The sequence below is a fragment of the Henckelia pumila genome, chromosome 3, assembly GCF_033568475.1.
Source record: "Henckelia pumila isolate YLH828 chromosome 3, ASM3356847v2, whole genome shotgun sequence".
Classification (NCBI taxonomy): domain Eukaryota; kingdom Viridiplantae; phylum Streptophyta; class Magnoliopsida; order Lamiales; family Gesneriaceae; genus Henckelia; species Henckelia pumila.
Genome location: NC_133122.1, coordinates 17,569,828 through 17,597,205, shown reverse-complemented (window position 1 = coordinate 17,597,205; position 27,378 = coordinate 17,569,828). Strand labels below are relative to the sequence as shown.

General features: G+C 32.5%; 1 protein-coding gene and 1 long non-coding RNA gene across 2 annotated transcripts; both read left to right on the top strand.

Moving 5' to 3' along the window:
* Positions 1–15,356: 15,356 nt before the first annotated feature.
* LOC140892180 (PAN domain-containing protein At5g03700) lies at positions 15,357–17,165 on the top strand. The gene has a single exon (XM_073300948.1). The coding sequence runs from the start codon at positions 15,461–15,463 to the stop codon at positions 16,943–16,945; it is 1,485 nt and encodes a 494-aa protein (XP_073157049.1). The 5' UTR covers positions 15,357–15,460; the 3' UTR covers positions 16,946–17,165.
* Positions 17,166–18,596: 1,431 nt separating this feature from the next.
* On the top strand, positions 18,597–20,700 carry LOC140892223 (uncharacterized). The gene is made up of 2 exons (XR_012152762.1): positions 18,597–18,726; positions 20,108–20,700. It is a non-coding gene; the product is annotated as an uncharacterized lncRNA (long non-coding RNA).
* The last annotated feature ends 6,678 nt before the right edge of the window (positions 20,701–27,378 follow it).

Below are 27,378 nucleotides of genomic sequence, written 5' to 3'. Positions count from 1 at the left end.
TGTGCTTAATACTGAGTGATGGTGTCAAAAAGTGAAGATAATCACGATATTAGCTTTTCAAAAACCTTCTCTTATCTTTGATTATCTTTTTGGTTTCAATAAATTCCAATAAACTTTAGGCTATGATTTGATTTGATTGCAGAATAAATAAATAAATAAATAATATATTTAATGACAAGTCAAAACAAAAGGGGTGTGCAAATCATATCGTTCATGCACGGTCTATTGAATATACGAGTGGAATTAATGCTTTTAGGCCACTCTTGAATTATTAATGAATTCGATCTGCGTTTGGATATTAATTCAAATTTATCGTGTACATAATTTGACAATACGAATCAAAATAATTCATCCACAAATATAATATGATTTTAAATCATTTCTGGTATTTGAAAATTTTATATAAATCCCAACGAAACTGATTTCATCACTCTTAAATAAACTAGCATTATTTATTGTGTTTACGTCTATACTTAATTTGTTAGGACATAATTACTCTTGCTAGAAAAGTGATCAAGATACATGTTGTTTGTGACACATGCACTAAGTTTATATATATAAAAGGTTGATCCCGAAGGGGATCTCATCTAATATGAGTCAGAGATTCATTGACTTATGTGAGGGTTAAATCGAGCATATGCCCATGTGGGCTATATATATATATATATATATATATATATATATATATAGAGTTCTTTTATTGTGCCCAACTCTATATGCCCAACTCCATGCCCACCATGTACAATATGTGAGTTGACCAACACAATTGATGAGTTGACTTATCACATATTGTACATGGTGGGCATGGAGTTGGGCATATGAGTTGGGCACCATAAAAGAACTCTATATATATATATATATATATATACGTATTTATTTATGTTCGATATGTGTATGGCTCAAATCTAAGTATTTAACCACGTGAGCAAGAAACATTATGAATTACATTTTCAATTTAATTGTCCGAACGAATGAATGTATTGACGTTCATTCTTGGAATTATATATATATATATATATATATATATATATAATTCCAAGAATGAACGTCAATACATTCATTCGTTCGGACAATTAAATTGAAAATTTAATTCATAATGTTTCTTGCTCACGTGGTTAAATACTTAGATTTGAGCCATACACATATCGAACATAAATAAATACGTATATTCATTCTAAAAATAAATAATAAATATATATATTGATAAAACTATATAAAAATCAGTGGATTAACATTTATATTAAATAAATTATATTCTATTGACACCATCAATTATACATTTTGTCAATGGAATTTGAGAGTTGTTAATGGGAATTGATATATTTTTTTTTGTTGGATTTGAGTGGAATGTAACATTAGCCGTCAGCTTGGAAAAAGAAAACAACAGGTTTACAACTATCCCACTTTCGGTTGATGTGATATATACGAATTTCGTTCCAAGTCATCATATCTTCTCTGATTATTTATTAATTAATAATACACACTAACACTATTTTTTTTAAAAAAATAACTTTCATTTTATTTTAGAAACAAAATAAATATTAAAGCAAATATAATCGCATACTAAAGATCAAATTCAAGTCATTGGTTTATTTCAAGCTACAAGAAAAAAAGCTAAAGACGTACAATAGATTTTATCTATTGTATATGAGAAAAAAAAATACTCTTGTTGAAGATCGTTGTTAAAAATACACCAAAAAATGATGAAAAAAATATAAAATTTCAATAAAAAGTAAAGGGAAAAGGAACAGAATACCATGTACGATTGCATCATCCTTTACCTAATCAAGATATTGTTGGAGTAAAATGTAGGAGTCAAAAAGGGCGATCTATAGAATCTGCATGCAAAACATATGGGATTTGATCCATTGAAATCTCTTTATACTGTTAATGCATGCGTAACCTTATGATTCGAGCAAATTTATTTTCCCAAAAATGTGGGCACACAAAGTATAAGATAAGCTAATGTTAACATATTATAATCATGAGCTAGAGTGAAATTTGTGTTGTATATATAGTTAATTATTATATGTGACTTTAGATTTTTTTAATAACAGTTTTATGTGAATATAATTGGGATTTCATTGTGTTCGTGACTTTATTTTTTTTTTTTTAAAAAAAAGAATAATTTCTAGATCATGCTTTCCCTCTACTTATTCTAATCTGACATATTATATATATAGACACACACACAAGCACAACCTTTTTTTTTTCCCCCTCTCACGCCTTTAATTTGTCAAACAAAATTTGCATGCGTAGCTTAACCTTTTCGATCGGTTGGCCTAAGAATTCACTAACTAATTGGAAGACCAACTTTTCCTTGTCCAAAAAGTAGAATAGGGGAATATCAAATAAAAATTTGAAACTGGTTATATACTAATGTGAAAGGATATGTTCATATTCGTAATCGATCCCTTCATCTCATATATCCAAAGAGATATGGATTTATTCGTGATCAAAGAGAATGACTTTGCATAATCTTGCCATGGCCCCCTCCTAACTTTTGGATAGTCACCTAACTTTGATAATATTGACTTGCTAACAACACATGCAAGAAAGTAAAATATCTTCGATGCAATATGATGCAGAAGATCTTTCCACTACGAGATATATATGGCTACATACATCCATTCAACTTTAAAAGTAATGAATTTTGTGGGAAAAACAAAATCAAAGATCGGGCCTTTGAAGAAGTTAAAAGAGCGAGTCTCGTGTGAGGTAGGTCAATTCGATAATTCGATTATACCAGTATTGAAAAGTAATGTTCTTTCATAGGTTGAGTCAAGTCAGTTATCCATATCACAAAAATTGATCATAATAGTATCAATTTTTGTGAAAGTTAAACTAAGAGCGCTAACCATAATAATACAACTCGTTTTTTTTTTTTTTACTGTATATCACGAGCATCCACGCCTACATGCAAGACGAATTGTATTAATCATTAACAGCAATGACTTCACATCGTGTTAAAATGAGTAAATAATAATATCTTCGTTAGGTGTACCCCCAGAATCAACCTTATCATATTGTACATGCAAATGGAAAGATTACAGTATCATCACTTGTTCCCACTTTGAGATGGAGCACTATTGGAAGTTAGATGGTTTCCAATTATATTAAAGATTAGACCTACATATGTTATAAATATATTATATGGTCCTACGTACCATTTACTTATTTAATGTGACCTAGAAAATTTATACCAGCCTCATTAACATAAAGTGGCCGAAGCAGCTGACTAGAGAAACCATATTTACTTTTATAACCTTCATATGTCAAGATTTGACATAGAGCCTTCCACAATAACCATTATTATTAATTAAACCTCTAAATAAAAACTCTAAACAAAATTTAGTTTGGGCCTGGAAACTTCCGAGGACCAAAATTCTCAGCCTACACAAATGTTTAACTTCGGACTTTGGGCCAGAAAAGTAGGCCCAGAATCAGTGAAAGGGACTTGATTTATTTATCCACAACTAGGCGAGTATTGATCGTCAACCCCACCAAAACATACTTTTATAGGGTAGATTATTACGCAAATGAAGCGAAAATAATCATTACATTAATCTGGGTATTTTCCATTCACTTGCTTATTTATTCTAATTTTTGTTGACCAACATACACAGGGTCTTGACAAAATTATGGGGTAAGCTATTAACAAGTTCTATTCTTAATATCAACATCTTTCCGGCAAGCTTTTAGTATAGGATTTGCTCGATGCAGTTTACTTATTTAACATAATTTCATAGCCCTATATGAGTTTAGAGGTGTCATAAGGGCCGGCCCGCCTAGTGGCAGAGCCACACGGGTGGCCCGACTTTTTTTTTTTTTTTTTTCAAATTTTTGTATATAGAAATTTTGAAAAATTTTGGATTAATTTGGTATTAGCCCGAGTAGCTCAATTCAAAATATTGAAAGATTCGAGAGATTAAAATTTTAGCTTGAGTAGATCAGAAATCCTAGCTCCGCCATTGGGCCTGCCCCACCCCACCCCGCCAGCCCCGCCATGCCATGACATGCGGCCCGTTTAGGCCCATCTCCAAATGGGCCATAAAAATTCCAACCCGCCCCGCCCCGGTTCCGCCTAGCCCGCTAAAATTTAAAATATATATATATAATTCAAAAAAATAAAATTAGTATTTAAGATTGAAAATAATATATCAACAATGTTAAACAATAACAAATAATAAAAGTCACAATCAAACAAATCATATAAAATTTTGATGTTAACTATTATATTTTGTATAAAAAAATCGCATTTGCAAATAATATGAATATTATAAATATATATTTAACCCAAAAAATAATAATGTAAGATATTAAAAATATTACAAATACTAGTTTTAAAATCACATTATTTAAAAATAAGTACTTTTATGCCCATAATTCAAAAAAAGTAAAAAAAAAATTTAAAAAAACTGCTGGTCGGCCCTCCCTGCCCCGCCTCAACTAGGGCTGTAAATGAGCCGAGCCGGCTCGTGAACTATTCGATCCGACTCGAAAAAATATTCGATTCGAATTTGAATTTTTCGAACTCTAGCCGAACTCGAACTATTATACTAGTCGAACTTGAGCCTAAAATCTTTTGTTCGAAAATTCGCGAGCCAGCTCGCGAACCTTTATATAATATACATATATAATATTTTATATAATATATATTATATAAAATATTATAAATAATATTTATATAGATAATATTATATAAATATTATATAATATATTTGAATCGAACTCGAACTCGAACTCGAACTCGAACTCTCTATCGAATCGAACTCGAGCCGAAAATAAAAAAATTTTGAGTTTCGAGCCGAACTTCGAATATCACAATTCGAACTCGAGCTCGAACTTGAACACTAAAATTTTGCTATAGTTCGGCTCGGTTCGGCTCGTTTAAAGCCCTAGCCTCAACCCGCGACCCGTTTGTGTTGGCCCGTTAAGGCCCGCCTCCAAATAGCCCAAAAAAACCCAACCCGACCCGCCAATTTTTTATGGCAGGCTGGTCCGACGGCCTGACCCGTTTTGACGGCTCTATCTGAGTTTGACAGAACTTAAGGCGAAAAATAAAATCATAAAATATGAGCACTCTTGTTATAATAAATGTAAAGTTCGATTCCCAAATAAAAAAGATGATGGTAGTACACAAATACACAATAAACGATATAATATTACATCAATAACAAGTCAACACATATTTGAAATAATTACATATATTACTCGTATAAATGTTTTAGATGTAATAATATTTTTAAACTCGTGTAATCTAGTTGTCAAACGATTTATTTGTCACTATACAAGTACAACATAACTAGCACTTTTAATGTACTCTGTAACAATTTTTTTTTATCGAAAATGATTCTTGATTATAAACTTCAACTTGAAAAACTTTTTTTTACTGATAAAATGTTCTTGATATGATTAACAAAATTTTATAGCCAATGTTAATATTTGAAAATAAACCATGCAGTTTTGTCAAATATTGTAGCATTTGCTCTTTTTCATTTGTTTAATAGCATCTTAAGAAAATCAACACCAAACACAACTCGTCAGCATAGTTGAAACTTCATGCAAGACTCCTTCAATCTTAAGGTTTATTCATTAATTTCTCCAATTTATTTTTTAAAAAAAAATCTAAAAAATTTCTTGATATTTTTTAAATTGTTTATACCAAACTTGAAAGAAAATTAAGTTTGATCAATTATAAAAAATATTAAAATTGGTTTCTTTTTATTTAACAATGGTTATTATTATTATTATTTTTATTATTATTATTATTATTATTATTATTATTTTTATTATTAATTTTTTTTTAGACTTTCAGCAAACACCAACTTATAGCAATATATAATTTTTTTGTATATAAAAAAATTCGGTCCCCTCCAAGGCTGGGCCCTGATGCGAAGTCTTCCTTGGCCTCATGGAAGGTTTGATCCTGCGTAATAACGACCGCGTGATCTCACGTCATAACAAAGTATAAAATTCAACGATTGTTATGATCATAAAAAGGAATAACATACAAACCAATCATTAATATTATTTGAACTTCTCTTGTTTGGTTGTACGGTGGTTTTTTACCTTGGTTTTTATAACATTGTAACACATGACTGTGAGTAATCGACATATATTTATGGTGTTTGTTTTTAAAAAAAATATTTGAACTTATCTTCTTTTTAAAGTCGAAATTCTCATTTTAATTTTTTAATATATATTTTTTTACTTATTCGCCTTTCTCTCTTGACATATATGCATTAATTAAAAGAGCCAAAAGAAATGGGAAAAATGCCTCGGCGGAGTCAATTAAATAAAGCTTAAATTTCAAAGTCTGTTATGAGACTGATCTTATAGATCTATATTCGTGTGATGTAGCCAAAAATCACTTGTATAAGACACGATGCTTCCGCAAAGTCCGGAGTATCAGTAAGTCCTGGTATGTTCCCGGAGGAGATCTTCAGTGGGTTGTTCCTACGTCACAAAACAAAGTCAGAGGAGCCGGGAGGGTTCCCGGCGAAGGCACTCCGACGCTCAAGTCAGTTACTACTCAAGGAATAATAATCGAGAATAGAGCGATATATTGCTCAAGAAAGTGTGTACCTTAATAATGAGGTGACTTGAGCTATTTATAGATATTTGGAGAGCCGTATGGGCTTGAGCCTCTTATGGGCTTTTGTAGAATTCAGGGCCTGCTTGAATTAAATATATATAATATTTAAATAAGCTTGGGCCTTAAAAATATTCGGAGTGGACCTTAATGATTGGGCTTAGGCCCAGTTGAATTTTTAGGTGTAACCTATCATCGTGAGAGATGATTTGACCCAATAATTTTAGCTCAAAAAAATCTTTCATAGTGTTTTATTTCTTTTGTTTTGGTGGGAAGGAATACAGTTGCGCTTTGATTGCATGCACTGTCTGAGGCTTTCTTTGATATAGGAAAAATAAAAAGGAAAATTCAAAGTCAAAGCCATTTAATCTAGGGTTGACTAAATCCATTATATTTTAAAAATATTTACGTGTCCATCAATATGTCCATACAATATTGATTTGAAATTTGAACCCACTTTTTTATTTTTTTTTGTGACGTGAAAATCCGCAGCTACTATCTTTAGTGCGCACTTTGAAACCAATTTTTATTGGTACTATCCGCCGTGGCACACAAATATGAAAATGATGAAAATTAGGCATTTAAAAATATCTATATTTATAATTATGTATGTATATGATAAAATATAATTAAGTGAATAAGAGATGCATTGCTACTTAAAAATTGAATGTATCAAGAGGTTAAAACTTATAACTACACAAAACAAAAATAAAAATAAATTCAAAAAAAAAATATTGTAAAAAAATATATGGAGAGTCTGTTGCAGGAACTAAGTAGTGGACATGAAGTTTGAAGGATGTAGGTTGTTGGAAAACGTGAGAAGTGGGGAATGAGAAGGAAGTTTGGGGAGAGATAGTGTATGTAGGGGTATAAAAAAAATAAATAGGTGAACGTATATTCACCGTGACACCATAAACATTTTGTATATGGTGCTTAGACTTAATAATATAGTAAAAAATTATATATTCTGATCGTGTGTCTTGATGTCAATAATAAATTTGAATTCAATTATGTTGATAATTAGTACAATAAAAAGTATTAAACTAAGATTTAAGTAATCGTGAAATCTATATATATGTCTAGCCAAAATACGATTTTTTCAAAAAAGGTATACAATTTCGAAAAATGAAAAGAAAAGAAAAATAGTTGACTTATGGCTTCCCATTTATTGTGAGATGTCTTATCCCACAAATTATTGTGCAACCGAAAGCCTACACTCTGAGGTGGGTCGAGTGTCCCTCATATTTAAGTCAAACTAATTAAGGCATCATAACACTCACGACCTAAAAAAGAGAGAAAACATAATTGTAATAATTTTTTTAAAAAACAAAAACAAAAGGAAATAAAATAGAAGCAACTATATTTGACTTTTAAATGGTTAAAGCCTAAAGGTCAATGGCGTCAGTCAGTAGCCAGCTAACCAGGATGGCCCCCCCCCCCCCCCCCCCCCCCCTCCCTTTACCCCATCTTTAAAATAATAATAATAATTAATAATGATTGTTTTTTTTTTTTAAAAAAAAAAGATGTAATTTAATAGATACTATTAACAGTGTTGATTACCAAAATTATATTGGACATGATTAATATTGGATATAATATGTTTGCCACCGTACTCCAACTTGTTGATCATAAGGTTTTTCTAGAGAAAAGTACTAATTTATACAAAATTACTTATAATATTTGTAGTCTGTTTGATAATTTGACTTCAAGTTAGGTTTAGAAATTCGGTTTCCCTAAAAAGTGAGTTGGTGGTTAAGCAGAATTAATCTGAAATGTGGACAAAGAAATGAATAATGATTTGACCAAAAATGGAAGAAAAAATATATATCAACTTGTTGAAAATATATTATTTTATTATTGTTGAATATTGAATGTTGAATATTGAGTTGTAAAATGTGGAAAATTAGTGTGTGATGATGTAGATGATGATGTTTTAATTTTTGGACTAATCTCAAATGTGGATCTATAAATAGGTCTTCATTTGTGATGAAAAATACAATTGAGTTGAGAGAAAAATATTATAAAGTGTAGAGTTTGATATATTTTGAGTTTTAGAGTTTTTACTTTTTACCATAAATTTTTACTTTTTCACAACACGTTATCAACACGATCGCTCGAAGGTTCTCTATATTTTCCGACGCTCCAAAATACAAGAAGAAGTCAAAAATATTCAACAAGTAAGAATTTTTATTTTACTGTTTATATATTTTTATTGTGTATATGTTAATATATAATATCATGTTATGAAAAAAATAATTTTTTTCAAAACTTGTTATAAATCCTGGGAGGATGTTAAGACGACATCCCACACTTTCGGTAAGGGATACGACAAGTATAAAAGCCTCTAAGGTTTTTAAACAATAACGTGATATATATTTATTATGTATATATATTAACTGTATCAATATATAATTTCATGTTATTATATAAAAGGTTGTCTATGACACTGACCTTATAATAACGTGATATGATATAAATTATTGTGTATTTATATACTAACCATATTCGTATAATCTCATGTTATTATATAAAAGGTTGTCTACGACACCGATCTTATAATAATATAATATGATATACTATACCTGACTTTATACTAACTATATTGGTATAATTTCATAATATTATATAAAAGGTTGTCTACGACACCAATCTTATAATAATGTGATATGATATACATAATTATTTAATTATGATTATCATTATATGCATTGCATCATTATCACAAATTTTATTCAACACATACTCAATTTTTTCCTTACCCCCAACGGTCACAAAACGGCTAGTTTTTTGCCTATAAATATGTTCACTCAAACTCATTTTCAATCACACCAAAATTCATTCTTTCTCTCAAAATATTTTCTCGATTTTTCGAAGATGAAGATGATGGCATTTATAAGGCTATTTTTCATAACGGCTATGATCATCATGCTCACGAGTCTTGTACTCACCAGCGATTTTCCACCGCACACATTTTATCTATTTTTAAACATACTTGTACTCGTCGTTTACCCATTATTTTGTATTGTCATATTAATGGAAATTAACTAATAAAATGCATTGTTGTTTTTCTAGTACCATCATGTCAAATTTGGCAAAACTTAAATTCGTTGCTCTCGATATCACTAGAAAAGAACAACGAATTGTTAATAAGAAATCATCAATCCCGACCCACTGGATCAACGACATTTCCTGAAGCAAATGTCGTAATGAAAAATGAAAACCAAAATCAAAGGCATAAACAAGATTTTGGTCGTGGTCGAGGAAGTGGATGTGGTCATGAACGTGGATGTAAAAATGATCGCGGTCGTGGTTATGGCCGTGGATATGAAAATAATCAAGATAGTTACTTCAATAACTAATCTCAAAAGAACGTCACGAACCACCCAAAAGGGCAGCATGAAAATATGAGTGAAAATAAAAATCATTCAAAAAGATATGAGAGTGCTTATAATAAATGTGGCACTCCAAGAAATTGTTCATGTACCCCTGAGCACTTATGTAAGCTCTTTAAAGTATCGATAAAGGGGAAAGAAAAAGAGACCAATTTTGTTGAAATCAGTAACCATTTAAGTGGTTCAACTTATTTCAATGCTGCCGATTTTTTCAAATGATTTCGAGAACATTGATTAATATATTGGTGGGACTAGAATGTAACATGCTATATTTTTCATGCATTTTTATGAAACATGATATATTTTGCATATATATATTATCCTTGATTTTTCTTTATTATATTTTTGTGAAGTTTGATATGAAAATGCTATGAGCAAACATGAAAATAATATCATGGAAATTTGCATACCAGATAGTGGTACAACGCACACTATGCTGCGAGATAAAAGATATTTTCTGGAAATAAAACCAACAAAAGCAATGGTGAATACCATATCAGGTCCTGTAGACTTGATTGAAGGTTGTGGTAAAGCACAATTTTTGTTACCAAATGGTACAAAATTTCTGATAAATGATGCTTTATATTCACCATAATCGAAAAGAAATTTGTTGAGTTTTAATGACATATATTCTCATGGATATGATACTGAGACGATAACTGATGGAAATCAGAAATATATGTGTCTTACCACATATAAATCAGGAAAGAAATATGTGGTTGAAAAATTATCAATGCTCCCTACTGGATTGCATTATACACATATAAGGCCAATCGAATCAAATATGGTGGTTAATAGTTCTTCAATATTAACCAATTGGCATGATCGATTGGGACATCCTGGTTCAATAATGATGCGAAGAATTATTGAAAATACGCATGGTCATCCATTGAAAGACCAGAAGATCTTTCAGAATAATAAGTTTCAATGTAAAGCATGTTCTCTTGAAAAACTTATTATAAGACCATCGCCAGCTAAAATCCAAACAGAATCACTCATATTTCTTGAACGTATTCAGGGTGATATTTGTGGGTCAATTCATCTACCATGTGGACCATTTCGATATTTTATGGTATTGATCGATGCCTCCAGCAGATGGTCACATGTATGCTTATTGTCAACTCGGAATGTGGCATTTGCAAGACTAATGGCTCAAATAATAAAATTGCGGAATCAATTTCCCGATTATACAATCAAGAAAATAAGACTTGATAATGCTGGAGAATTTACTTCCCAAACTTTCAATGACTATTGTATGTCAATGGGAATTACTGTTGAACATCATGTTGCTCATGTTAATACACAGAATGGATTAGCTGAATCATTGATTAAACGTCTACAACTGATTGCTAGACCAATGATTATGAGAACAAAACTCCCTATTTCTATATGGGAACATGCAATTTTACATGCTGCAGCATTAATTCGCATCAGACCAAGTGCATATCATAATTCTCCCCACTGCAGCTTGCATTTGGTAAAGAACCAAATATTTCTCATTTGAGAATTTTTGGATGTACGGTGTATGTGCCTATTGCACCACCTCAACGATCAAAAATGGGTCCTCAAAGAAAAATCGGTATTTATATCGGTTATGATAGCCCATCAATCATTCGATATCTTGAGCCTCAAACAGACGATGTGTTTACAGCACGTTTTGCTGATTGTCATTTTAATGAAGAAATCTTCCCAATGTTAGGGGGAGAAAAGAAACACATCGAAAAAGAAATCACATGGTATGTACCATCATTGTTACATTTGGATCCAAGGACCAAACAATGTGAGAAAGATGTACAACAAATTGTACACTTGCAAAGAATTGCAAATCAAATTCCAGATGCATTTGCAGACACAAAAGGGGTAAAAAATCATATATACACGCTGTAAATGCCCCTGCTCGAATTGAAATTCCAAAGAAACAAATTGAAGACACTCATGATGTCATAAAACGCTTGAAGCGTGGAAGGCCAGTCGGTTCCAAGGATAAAAATCCTCGGAAAATAAAAGGCATAGAGAAACACGATGATCATAAAATAGAAAATGGTGTTCCAGAAGAAACACCAGATGATGAAAATGTTCTGTCAGAACCACAAACTGACGAGAATCGTGAAATCTCTATCAATTATATTAATACTGGAAAAATATGGAACCGAAAAGATATAGAAGATATTGATGAGATATTTTCTTATAATGTGGCATGTGACATCATAAATGAAAACGAGGATCATGAACCAAAATCCTTTGGTGAATGTAAAACTCGTCATGATTGGGCAAAATGGAAAGATGCCATCCAGGTTGAATTGGATTCGCTAAATAAACGCAATGTTTTTGGACCTATAGTCCTCACACCTGAAGGTGTAAAACCTGTTGGATACAAATGGGTTTTTATTCGAAAGCGAAATGAGAAAAATGAAATAGTCAGATATAAAGCTAGACTTGTTGCACAAGGTTTTTCTCAAAGGCCTGGAATTGATTATGAAGAAACGTATTCTCCTGTTATGGATGCAATTACGTTTCGATATTTGATTAGTTTGGCAGTCTCTGAAAATTTGGAAATGTGTCTGATGGATGTTGTTACGACTTACTTATATGGATCACTTGATAGTGATATATATATGAAAATCCCTGAAGGATTTAAGATGCATGAAGCACAAAGTTCAAAACCCAGAGAATTTTATTCTGTAAAATTGCAAAGATCATTATATGGGTTGAAGCAATCCGGCCGAATGTGGTATAATCGGCTAAGTGATCACTTGATGAAAAAGAGATATGTAAATGATCCAATATGCCCTTGTGTTTTCATTAAGAAAACAACATCCGGATGTGTAATAATTGTTGTATATTATACATCATTGGAACGAATAAAGAAATTCAAGAAGTTATGATGTACTTGAAGGAAGAATTTGAAATGAAGGATCTTGGAAAAACCAAGTACTGTCTGGGTTTGCAAATCGAACAAAAAGAATGTGGAATTTTTGTTCATCAGGCAAATTATACAGAAAAGATCCTTAAACATTTTAATATGGATAAATCAAATCCATTAAGTACTCCAATGGTTGTAAGATCATTAAACATAAAAAAAGATACATTCCGTCTATGTGAGGATGATGTAGTTATTCTTGGTCCAGAAGTACCATATCTAAGTGTCATTGGTGCCCTTATGTATCTTGCAAATTGCATTAGACCTGATATATCTTTTGCTGTAAATTTATTGGCAAGATTCAATTCATATCGAACAAAGAGGCACTGGAACGGAATTAAACATATATTTCGTTATCTACGAGGAACGACAGATTTGGGACTTTTGTACTCAAAAGACACCAATCAAAGTATCATTGGTTATGCTGATGCTGGGTATTTATCTGATCCACATAGGGCACGTTCCCAAACCAGATATGTATTTACTCGTGGAGGCACCGCAATTTCTTGGCGTTCACAGAAACAAACACTCGTAACAACTTCATCAAATCACGCCGAGATTATTGCATTACATGAAGCAAGTCGTGAATGTGTATGGTTAAAGTCAATGACCAAACATATTCAAATATCGTGTGGATTGACAGTAAACAAGAAGCCTGTGACTTTGTATGAAGACAATGCTGCATGTATTACTTAAATGAAAGAAGGATACATCAAAAGTGACAGAACAAAACATATACCCCCAAAGTTCTTTGCCTACACTCAAGAACTTGAGAAGAATAAAGATATTGATATCTGTTATATTCAATCAAGTGAGAACTCATCAGATCTCTTCACAAAGGCACTTCCCACGACGATATTCAGAAAACATATATACAACATTGAGATTCGCAATCTGCGGAATATGTGAAGAATCACTCATGTTAACATGAGGGGGAGTTTACGTGGCTGCACTCTTTTTTCTTTGCTATGGTTTTTATCCCACTGGGTTTTTTCTAGTAAGGTTTTTAACTAGGCAACATAAAAACACATAATAAAAACAATCATCATATGACGATCATCATCATAAGGGGGAGTGTTGAAAATATATTATTTTATTATTGTTGAATATTGAGTTGTAAAATGTGGAAAATTAGTGTGTGATGATGTAGAGGATGATGTTTTAATTTTTGGACTAATCTCAAATGTGGATCTATAAATAGGTCTTCATTTGTGATAAAAAATACAATTGAGTTGAGAGAAATATATTATAAAGTGTAGAGTTTGATATATTTTGAGTTTTGGAGTTTTTACTTTTTATCATAAATTTTTACTTTTTCACAACACAACTGACTATTTATAAATTTAAGCACCCTTTATAAAAAAAAAGAAATTAAATACTAACATCAAGTACAAATACCTGAGTTCTATCTCAGTTCAGGTCACACCACATAGAAATGGCCCTCACCTCATTTAAAAAAAAAATATTATTCTTATATAAAGTATATAGAAATAGTAAAATTACATTAATTAAAAATTGAATATTAATGGATTTTGCACCCTCGAATTTGATTAAGTAAATATATCTACATTTATAATATATCAACGCTCAAACCTGAGGATTTAAGTTCTTTGATTATAATATGCAAAATATTTAAGAACGAAAATGTAATGAGTCCATTCACTAACTTTCAAATAAATAGCAATCAAAATTAAGCTTCTTAATTTGTTCCTAATTTTTTTAAAAAAAGAATCCAGCATAATTCCAACTTCCAAAGAACAAAAGCAAAAAGGAAGGCGTGAATTATCCGATCATACGTTTTTCTTTTCATTATTTATCCATCTATTAATTATTTATATTACACCAATCAAATCATTAATTATTTTTTTTAAATCTACCAAATCATTGAATTTAAATTATTACATTACCCTTTATAAATAATATTATTCATATTTTATTAATTTATTAAAAGGACGAAATAGTCATTTTATCATTTTATATAAAATTTAATCAATCAATCAACAAACTATAATATATCAATCAAATCAAATACTATATCAATATCATTTCTTATTTATTTTTTTATCACATTATATTACTTATCTTTGTATTATTTATCATATCATCAAACTCAAACGATGCCCAAATGTATGGAATATGGATTCAGCTAATAATTAATGATTACCTAAAGTGTTGGTTTCATCCACTTAAAAATTAATAAAATATAATACTATATTTCATCAAATTTATATTATATTATAATCATTTCCCCGGTGTAATATACGCATCATATATATGCATTATTATTATTATTATTATTATTATATATTTTTTTTTTAAAAAAAGATATTCTCGAAGGCGCTACTAATTTAACATTTTCCCATATGGTCAGATCGATGGGAATAAGTATAAGCTCAATATATATTTTATCACATGCATTGAATAATATTAACAATACTATATAAAGAAACCTTTTGTGTACTTCTGCTCATTTCCTTGTCAGTTTCAAAATTAGCAGAATCATCAAATTTCCGCCTCCGATCCATCTCCCCGTGTGCGTATGCAACGCTTCAAATGGATAGCAGCATCAATATTATTCTCCCGCGATTCAGATCACTGAATCATCTTCTTCTCCTCGCAATTCTTTCCTCTATATACAGATTCACGAGCAGCTCGCATGGCGGAGATTCCCCGCAAGAGCTTCGAATCGGATTCAGAGTTGTTCCAGATCCTTCCGTTTCCTCTTTCCAACCCATAATCACCGATTCAACTGGTAACTACTCCTTCGGATTCCTCAGAACTAACGGAAACCAGCTCGCTCTATCTGTGATCCACGCGCCGTCTTCCGTCCCGGTTTGGTCCGAAAACACCAACCCTTTGGCCAGATGGGCCGACCCGACAGAGCTTTTCTTCAATGGAAGCTTGGTCTTATCCGACTCCCGCACCGGGGTGTTCTGGTCAACCGCCACTCTCGGGGACCGTGTTTGGCTCTCCACTACCTCCAATCTCCAAATCCAGAAGCTTGATGGCGGCGCCACTGCGCTGTGGCAGAGTTTTGATTTTCCCTCGGATACTCTCGTGGAAAACCAGAATTTCACCACCTCCATGAACTTGGTTTCATCGAATGGCCTCTATTCGATGCGGTTGGGTCAGGATTTCTTCGGGCTATACGCGAATTTCATGGGTTCAAGCCCGGGCCAAATGTATCTGAAGCATGGAGCACTAGAGGCTAAAGCAGACATAGTAGATGGCCACCCTATATACCTGGTCCTCAAGTCCGGTGGCTATTTGGGCATGTTCCAAAACGGGTCGATCCCCGTGGATGTCGAATCTTTCAACAGTTTCCAACAAAACACGTCGGGTAATCTCCGGGTCAGGATCGAACCCGACGGGAACCTCAAAGGATATTACTGGACCGGGTCGAATTGGGTATTGGATTACCGAGCAATATCCGACCCGTGCGAACTACCCAGTTCTTGCGGGTCGTACGGGCTTTGCACACCGGGAAAGGAATGCTCCTGCCTGGACAACCGGACGGCGGACGGTTCCGGCAAGTGCGCCTCCCCGGAGACTCCAGTTTCCGGCGACTTTTGCGGAGCATACGACAACAGATACAAAGTACTACGCAGAAGTGGGGTCGAATTGCCATTTAAAGAATATATGGGGTACCAAAAAATGGACTCTTTGAACCAATGCGAATCGGCATGCGAACAAAATTGCACATGCTGGGGTGCGGTGTACAGTAACTACTCGGGGTTCTGCTACATGCTAGCATTTCCCATACAGACCCTATTGGCTGTGGGGGATGACACGAAAATGGGGTATTTTAAGGTGCGGGAGGGTGCAGGGAAGAAGGGGGTGAATGAATGGCTTGGGCTAGGGCTGGGATTACTATTTGGGGCAATAGTGATATTTGCAGGAGTTTTGGGGTTGGGTTGGTATAGGAGGAGGAAAAGAGGTGTGAAAGGGTATTTAGAAGAAGATGGTAACGTTGGCATTGGGCCATACAAGGATTTGGGGGCTGCAAGTTTCAGGTCAATTGAATTATGCGAGAAGTGACGTAAGGGGTGACGTCGGCTTTTTGAGAGTGTTGCCACTTATCCTGTGACTTTGTAGTTGTTTAGTGGATGTGGGGAAGAGGTGAGCCCACTTGTTTTTTTGTTTTTTTTTTTGGGTTGTATCGATGGATATAGTTTATCTTCATTTTAATAGTGAAAATATGATATATTTTTCTCTCTGGCCTTCTGGTTCTTGTTTTTATTCATCGTTACTGTTTAATTGTAATCGGTTGCTACACATTCTTTAGTTCAAAAGAATTTTTATAATTAATATAATATCATAAATATCGTGAAAATGTAGGGATTTTCGTTTTGTTAGAGATTGTATTTGCAACCTCTAAATACAAGTGTTTGTGATTTTTTTCTTAACAAATTCAAATAAATTTCGGATATTTCAAATTATGCTAGTATTTGCAACCTCTAAAAATAAGTGCTAACAAGAACACTTATTTTTAGAAGTTAAAAAAACTAACTTAATTTATAGTATATAAATTAGCTCATCTGAATATGGACTAATTCTATGGGTGGGTTGAACTTTCCTTTTGATTAATTCGAAATTCGGGGTTGCGTTTTTATTTCTACTTGGCTAGAATTTTTCATCCTTTTTTTTTTATTGAGCTGAGATCTTTTTATTTTAAAGATTGGTTACAGAACTATTGATAAACTGAACTAAACTTGATCGTTTTGCTCGTAAATGAGATGATGCATGATTCATAATATAAAGATGATAAATCATATACTTAGATAAGATAATAGTGCATAATCCTAATAATTTATAGAGCTTGAGTCATACATCGGAAAAAATAAATATGATTAATTAATAAATATCATACCATTCGCATAAAGCAATGCTTATTTGTTTTAATTTTTTTTTTTTTTTTAAATGAGTATGCCGAAGCCTTTGATTCAAATTCAGTTTACATACACTTGGGTCCTGTGTTTGGAAAAGCTTGCAAAAAGCACTTCTCAACGCTTTTTCTTAACAAAAATTTGAAATTTTGTGAAGAAAAAACTGAAAATTACTTTCTAAAAGCTAGCTTTCCCAAACACTACTTGATTTCCTTTGCTCCACAGTTGTGCCCCCGATTTTGATACTTGGAATTTACAGGGAGAGATGAGAAGTAGAACCGATGTTATATTTTTTGTTTTTTTTTTAAAAAAATTATATTTGTAGAAATAATGATTTTATATCTTTAATAATACTAAAAATCACTCCATTATATTCCCTTCCATTTTAGGTAATATTTAAGAAAACTTCTAAAACGTACTTCTAAAACGTACTTCTCAACATTTCCTTTATAAAATTTGAATATTCGATTAACAAAATCTTAAGCCCAGCAGTTCGATTAGCAACATATTTTTATTTTATATCATGTTAGGTCACTTACCACTATAATATATAATGGCATAGTTTGGTACCCTTGATAACTAAATGATTAATAAGTTATCAATCTTCAACCCATGTTTGATTCATTTTTTAAAAGCCCTCAAAATTAAATGGGCCCGTGATAATGTTGGTTATCCAAGGAGAAAGCATCCCTTCCCGGTAGAGGGATAAATGCTGGATAAAATAATAATTATGTGAAATGACACTGTTGCCCCCAAATGATGCACATCCGCGGCTCCGCCGAAACGAACCCTAACGCTCATTTTTCACTTTTCAGAATTTATTATTTTTCTTGGCGGCGCGAGAGAGAAACCACGCGAAGAACTTTCGCATTACCTCGACGGCGGCAAGGAATCGACTAGCGAGAAGAAACACGAAGAACTTGACTCCGAGAGGTGAGATTTGCGTTGCCATCTGTGTTGATAGCATGTTGGGAACATTTTTCTTTATTTTTTTGGTGTTTTCGTGAATTTTTGAGTTCTGCTAAGTAAATTTGAGGTAACTTGTTGTGTGTTTGGGGTAATTTTTTTGTTGGTTGCAAAAATATGAGCTACGGTTTTTTGGTGTTATTTTTTCTATTGGTGACCGTAGATCCGACATGCTATATTGTTATGATCTGGTTGATTTGCGTTAGCCACCATTGCCACCATCATTGCAGTTTTCACCATGAAAATATGGATTAAATGGAGTTTTATGATTGATTAGTTTACGGGAATACTTGTAATGATAGTGGAAAAAATAATACAAGTGCCACATTTTCTTTCCATTTGTATGTTTCTTTAGTTTAAGCTCGTAAATCTAATACTAAATTATGTATTGTATAATGGAGAAATCTGTGGGATTTTGTTTTTCGATGGTTCCCCTATTTTTGGTACTGGGGGTTCTGCTTCGTCCTACAATGGTTGTCCATGACTATGGCCAAGCTCTGATTAAGATCTGCTTCATGAAAGCTTTGATTAAAATTTCGTGCATTCGTGTTTTTTTACTGTTTTAATTAATTAATACGAGTATATACGAAGTATGTACTACATCAAAACCCTAGGCTTCATTCAGAAAACACCTCATATAACATGGAGAATGAGTTTCGAATTGGTTATTTGGGTTTTCTTGAGGATGTTGTGAAGAAAGCCTTTCCAAATATGATTTGAAGGGCAATCCACATATAAATTCAAAAATACATGTTTGGAAAAAGACCCATGGTACATTGATGGCATTGTTAAGCAAGAGTGGAATAGGTTGGAATGAAACTGAAAAACGATTGACGCTACAAATAAAGTGTGGGAATCTGTTGAGAAGGTAAAAACGTATTACTGTATCATGTTATACCATATTTAGCGCCCTTATTCATTCTCTCTTTAGTAGGCCAGCCAAACCATAAAATACAAGTTTAAATTAGAGGGATTTAATGAAGAGTAAAGTATTTTTAGACATGTCGATCCTATCTAGTAAAAGTGAGACTAGTGGAGTTGCTAAGACATTTATTGAGAAAGTAAAATTGTATTACTGTTATCCTGTTATGTCATATATGACTTAGTTTCATATTATTTTTGTAAGTTTCAGATTGCTTTTAAAAGTACTGATGCACTATATTGTTTTTTTATTTGATATCATGATATTCTGTTGTATAATTTTTGCTTATAAACACTTATATCGACCATGCTACTATGCTTTTGTAAGTTGTGTTATGTCATATATGACTTAGTTTCATATCATTGTTTAAGGTGCAGATTGTTTTTAAAGATACAAATTAGTTTCACTCATTTTTCTGCTGCACAGATAGACAACAATGTCTGTGCGATGAGGTACAGGTCTTGGCCATATTATAATGACTGTTGTGAGATTTTCGGACGTGATCGTGCAACTGGGGAACACGTCGAGACCTTTGCTGATGCAGTAAATGAGGATGTATTAAACTCGGGGAAAGCTGATGGTGCTGGGATTGATACTGGGTTGGGAAAGATTTTTGGTGGGTCTGAAGACAATGGTGATTCAATGTCGGTAGCAGCCCCAATCTCAGCTGACGCAACATCAGGTAAGAAATCATTGGGAAAAAAACGCAAACAAGTGGCTGAAGTAGAAGATTGTATGCCATGAACAACTTCAGTGAGATGACCAAAATGTACATTGAAGACCTCTCAAAGAAACTTGGAAATGATCATGACAAAACTAAAAATGTGTTCGGTGCTTTGGAAATGTTCCAGCGACGGGATGAGAGAGTGTTTGTAGCTGACAAGCTAGTGGAGAACCCAAAGAAATTGGCACTTTTCTTTAGTTTACCTTACGAGGGCCGAAACTCAATGGTCAAACAGCTTTTAAAAAAAGAGCAAGTTCGATATATATTTCCTAGACTATGCAGTGATATTTTACTCCTTACTAGTATATATATCTTATGAGGTTCTTGGTTGAAAACTATTGTTATTTTGTTTTGACAGTGAGATTCCTAGAATGCAAATATTATGTTCAGTGCTTTGGTTTTTAAAATATGATGCTATTGACAATTGAATTTTATTTGACTCTTCAGAAGAATGTTTTTAATTGGTTTGAAAATTGTTCTGTCTGTTATGCTCTATTTTATTTTTTAAAAAAATAATAGTATATTATACTTGATTTTCCAAAAAAAAAAACAACATTGAAAAATTATTCCAAGGTGAAATTTGTGAGTATTTTTTTTAAAATACGAGCATCAGTTATTTTCTTTCGTAAATATAAATGAATTAATTTATAATAAATATTAGTGTAAATAAATAAATGAATGTCTATTTGAGAGAAAAAAAAAAGTCTATAAAATTTACAAGTCTTTATAACAATACAAGCAACACAAAAAATAATGTTCTATTATTATAAGGGCATTTTTGTCATTACAGTCACATACAAAAATTTAATCATTTTTGTTAAAATCAGACCAAACATTCCATACTTAATCCAATCATCTTAACTATCCATTAGTTATCCTTGTATTATATATCTCGCACTTATCCTATCATTTGTACCAAACTGTGCCAATATATATAATACATTAGACTCAACAGGCTGGAACATTGTTATACGACCTCACTCGTATTTTTAATACGCCAGGCCCAAAGTTATCTTACTTATACTTATTGGGCATCAAGTGTTACTTTTGAAGACAAAATTTTCTTTCATTGTTTAGTCACACGCCTGTTGGTTTTCACGTTAATTGAAAAAAATAATCTTGTAAATAATGTGTATTTTATATAATTAAGATTATCCATGAATATATTTATTTTGACGAATATTCAAATATTCCATGTGTAGTCTATATGAAGAGATGTTAAACACGATGTCGTTGGATGCAATAGTTGTCTTATTTAGAAAGTTATAATATTGATTGATATATACGTGGAACTTAGGTCGTTGTATACATTAACATTAACAGAGTTAAGTATGCGCCTTTTGGTAAAATATTAACAAAGCATTTGATGCTATACAATAATTTTTCTCAAATTATTAGCTCGTATACAGTGTAGCAGTAGCTGGCAACTGCAAAAAAGAGTGGCATAAATTCTATCTTCTAACTTAAGGAACTCAACAGCATTATTAATGTTTTTTTAGTGTGTTAGAATAATATAATTTGATAACTAAAAAATATACATGCATGCCCGCGAATCATGGTCTTGTACTTGGTCCTTTGAGGTTTCTTGCTCCTTAAAATTGCCCACAATGTATGTCGACATCTTTAAGTCCAAGGATATATGGATGCGAATGCTTTCGTATCCACTTGGTATTGTAACAATATTTTCCATAATCATAACATATATGTGCATCAGCATGCATGCATGCTATGGTCCATATATGTATCCCAATTTGTCGGGGTCTTTTCAAAATTAATTTGGATTATATAAATTGAAATAATTAAATAAAATATTTTAATTTTATTATTTCTAGCTTGGTTTTAAGTTGACAAGATCAGCTAATGTTTTCATATATTTTAGTGGGGCATGGATTTGGATTTTATCAATTGATCTCACACATAAACTTTGGATGATATCTTGAACATCTATTGTGGTAGCTACGTGAGCATTGACTGATGTGACGTCTTGTACATCCAATAGGTGAATATCACATCAGTCGATGCTCACGTATAGGTGCCCAAGGCGGGTGCCTAGAGATCAAAATTCATATATGTGTGACTTCAACGTATGGTAATCCCAAAAAACGGGTCAGGAGATCAAAACTCATATGGGTGACATCAACCTATTATAACTATGTACATATCACCTACGTCGGTAACGTCAACTTATTGGATGTGAAAGACGTCATTTTAGATTGTGTTCACATAGGTCATGTCTATGTGCAAATTAATTCACCAAATCAAAACTTTTTTTTTTGAGTACAAATTGCATCGAATATTGAAATTACATCATATTGGCAACACTAAAGAGTGAAATTTGCCCGCACAACGGGACTTGAGCATGGACTCGAGACGTGCTTGTTTCGAGCTAAGAAAGTACCTAAATCTACCTAAATAAATTAGAAAATCTACTCGCAGTCAGCGAAAATCGAACCTGAGACCTCGTGGTCTCAGAGCGTCAGTCCACCAAATCAAAACTTGTATGTGTGTGTAGGTGTAAATGATACACATGTGACATGTTAGGCTAAAACAATGGAGGGAAAAAGAATTCAAAATTCAAAAGATTTCATGGACTTTAAACAAACATAATAAATTTGGAATGTCTCTTTTTTTTCTTTTCTTCTTCTTTTTTTTTTTTTTTTTCGTTTCAAAATATACGATATATCGAAACTAAAAACACACCCTAATTATCAGCAAGCATGTGATCTGAGATATCATACAGTACTACACACTGATTAGTAAAAAAAAAACATGTGGGGTCACTCGTACAAATCATAAGTATCCCACATGTAAGAAGTCAAGAAATTGCATTACCTTGAAAAAAAAGAAAAAAAAATTGCATTGATGCTTAAAATAAAATCAAACTAGATGCATATATATCATTTACTGAAATATCACTAATTGTACCAATGATTTATAGCGCATTTCACACTAAAATAACAAGTTTGGAATAAGACGACTCAAGAAAAACCTCCCGCGACTAAAATAAATTAATTGTAAAAAAAATCAATATCTCAGAAAATCTTAGATAAAATTGGCCAATAAACTTTGATCATTTCACTTGCCTTTGGCCCAACTCTAACTGTAAAAAATAATTTACTAGCTATCATTACCACGATCGGTTGCCTAGCAATTATTATGAATGGCACGCGGAATAAGGATAGTTAACCTTGGTTTTAAAGTTTCAACATTTCACGTGACAAAAATGACATATTTTAAATTATTTATTCGGTTAATTAGTAGTAATTTATTTGTTCCAATAATCAGTCCGAGGGTTATGCATAAATATGTTTGTATATATAAATGCGAGCAAAAACAATCAAAGTCTGAATTTGGGAATCCCATTTAATTTCTTTGAAATTTTCCCATCATGAGTTGAATAAGATAATTCCTGATCTGTAAAATTTAGTATTTCAACATGATTATAAGGGATTACTTGATTTAATAATTATTACTAAATCATGAACTCTATGTAATTAATTTGTAGCTAAATATTAATTTATTAGCTACCTGGATTTCTTCTCCTTAATTTCCTCGAACTAATCGTTTTTTCGGTTACAAAAAAAGTAGGCCACACAAATCTGACAAAAAAGTGACGGTTGAAAAACAAGTTAAGGATTCAATCTTATTATATATAGCTTCAAACACTCATCCATATTCTCCTGCAAACACAACTCAATCCAAACCCTTTATACATATCAGACTTCAATATCTTGAAAAGTTTCCCATACGATGAAAAACATTGCAATATGTCACAGCAAAAGTGCAGCAAAAGTATCAAATTCTTACAGCACTCCCTTAACCCCTTCAAACAAGGAACATCCACATCATAAATCCCCACACTCGATCCAAAACGAAGTCACATGTATTTACAAAGTCAAACTCTCTAGTACTACTAAGAACCAATTCTTGATTAGTCTCAAATGGTGCAACAATCTCTTCAAACAAGGGTTTTGTATCAGCATCAGTGAGTATCCATTATCCTCCTCTACAAAGTCCAACAAAAACTCCACGATCATCCGCAAAATCCGAGGCGCGAAAGCCTTCGAATCATGCAGCTCGAAAGTTGAGTTGTTTTGGGATCTTTCTCGTGCTGAATATGGTTCCGGACCCGAACCGATCGACGGGTTTTACGTGTTAGTATCGATCAGTTCGGAGCTAAGCCTAATCCTCGGGAACATGGATCATGATCAAGATCAGCTGGAATTCAAGAAACAACAAGTATCCGAGTTCTCGTTAATATCGCGTAGAGAATGCTTTTCGGGGAAATGTGTGTATTCAACCAGGGCTAAATTCTGCGACACTGGCATGTGCCATGATGTGTTGATCAAGTGCGTGGGAGGGGACGAAAACACGAGGCTTTCGGATTCGGTTTTAGTGGTTTATATTGACAAGAAGAAGGTGATGGAGGTGAAGAGGCTGTGTTGGAATTTTAGGGGGAATGGAACCATTTTCTTGGATGGATTAATGGTGGATGTGATGTGGGATGTGCATGACTGGTTCTTCAGTTCATCAGATGGTGCCAATAAGTGTGGGGTTTTCATGTTTAGGAGGAGGAGTGAATTGAATCATTGGTTGTGGCTTCAAGGAAAGGATTTTGAGCTGAATGATAGTAAGGAAGTAAAAGTACTTGAGTTTTGTTTGCTGATTTATGCTTGTAAGAGTCTAAACTAACTGAATCCTTTTTTTTTTTTTAAAAAAAAATTAAAATTAAACTTTAGACTTAGGTGTTGGAAACAAAAAGTTACTTATTTTTTAAATTTTAATGGGTTTACTGGTGACCTAATTTTATTTTATTTTTGTTTTCAATTTAATGTTACTGGTTTGCATCATTGCATGGCTTTCTTTCCTACTTTATTTGTTTTTTTGGATGAAAGTCTTCTTTTTTTTTCTTTTCTTTTCTTTTCTTTTTTTGCGTTTGAAAGATTGGGGAATGAGAACTTTGATGTCATACTTACTAATGAAATTTCTGATACTAATTAAAATATATCTTTTTAAGATATGAATGTTGCAAGTTTTTTATTTTATCGGGAACAATATATTTGCCAGACTACAAATTTTCTTTGCACGGGTTTTCTTGCGTTAAATCGATTTCCAAAGCCGAATAAATACCAACGGTTTGGGTTGGGCCTGGGCACACCAAAATATCGGGCTTGGCCCACCTAACATTTAATTCGAATTCTTTTAAGAAGACGTTTGTAATTGTATTGTACCGTTTTGAGTTAAAAAAAGAAACACGGACGGAAGCATTCAAAGTTTCTATTGAGTGCCAAACCTTCCACGTAGCAACCACATTCCACATATCCAAAAATTTAAATGATCTTAAAAAGCCGCAAACATTCCGTTCTTTCATCAGTTGATTTCATGTTAATTTAAGAGTAATGTTTAGATCTCATCAACTTGTTCGTTGATCAACACTTGGAGAAAAAAAAAATTCCAGAAAAACATCAACATTAGTAACAACAATAATTCATTCAACATATCGAATCATCGTAGGCAGTTATTTCTCCATTGTATTCAAATATTTTATTGTAGAATTACACTTAGTCACAGGGCAATCACATTTATTTTAAAAATATGTGCCATAGGCGCCTGTCAAGGGTAAAAAACATTTTTCAATATCCATGGGTTTTTCCTCGTATTCTTTTTGAAAGATGCAATCTTCTTGGGTGAGTAGTTGGATAATGCTCTCATTGTTTAATTCTGATTGCGTGTCCGAATTAATGCTTTTGCATGTGATGATTTGGAATATTCATGGAATATTACTTTGCGCTGGATTTTTCGCTGAATAAAGTGTAACACACCCTATTGCACACAGCTGAATAAACATTCTAAATTTTCTAAAAAAATCATTTCAACTTCACTAACTTTTATTGGGCTTCTTCCTCATCTGCGTTGCCCATTTTTCAATCTACCAATATTTTATATATTATGAATGTTTTCAAGTTCTAGGAGTAGAAAATTAGAAATTCGTCGATCTATGTGGTGATGTTCGAATTGGTAAAATAAGTGAATATTTGATTAATGATAATGAATTTGATTCCCTGCTAAGATTTTTTCGGCTTAATTAGTCTGTCATATTGAGTTAGTCTATAGTTATTTACCTGACATATGTTACAAAAGTAATGCACGCGGATTATTTTATTTTTTTTTTTTGACGTGGGAACCCACAACCATTATTTTCGGTGCGCACTGGATAAACTCTCGAACTAACGCAATAGCCTGCAAACTACGTTAGCTAGGTAAACCACATTAGGCAAGCCCTGTGTGACAGGCTGGTCCAAGAAAATATTGGTAAAGAGAATCGAACTCCTGACCTCTGGTGCACGCGGATTATCTTGTGTGTTTAACTAATGGAATGAAAGATAACAACTATGAGTTTCATTGTTATAAAAAAAGATAAAGTCAAAATTGCGAAAAAAAAAATGTAGGAGAGAAATGGGTTCAACTTTTAAAATTTGAAGATTTGCTCCTTCCACATGACAAAGTAGTTATGAAATTGAAATAAAGAAGAAGATGATCAAGAGAGGTGGATATATCGAGAACACCAAATACAATTTTTAATTGCGTGCAGAAATGGTAATGTGATTTATTCATTATATTATATTATATTATATTGTTACAACATAATAGTAGAGATCATTCTGGAATTTAACATCGATATTATTATAATATACACAGGCTTTACATGGGTAATAATTCCAATATTGATCTGTAGAGGTGCGAAGATGTCGAAGCCCAACAATGGGCAGTTTAATTCAAGTAATTGCATTGATCAAATCAGCGGAAATTCTAGGTTTTCAGATTTTATTTAATCATTCAGAATTCAGAAAATTCAAAATAATCATAACAAATAATGTTGCTGCTCACACACGTAACAAATTCCCATTAACTGCTCGAAATTTAAATGACATATTTTAAAAATAAATATCAAAACACGGAACTAAGATACCAC

What these genes read in the sequence shown, in the direction of transcription:
- LOC140892180 (XM_073300948.1), top strand. Translation starts at nt 15,461, where the DNA reads ATGGATAGCAGCATCAATATTATTCTCCCGCGATTCAGATCACTGAAT.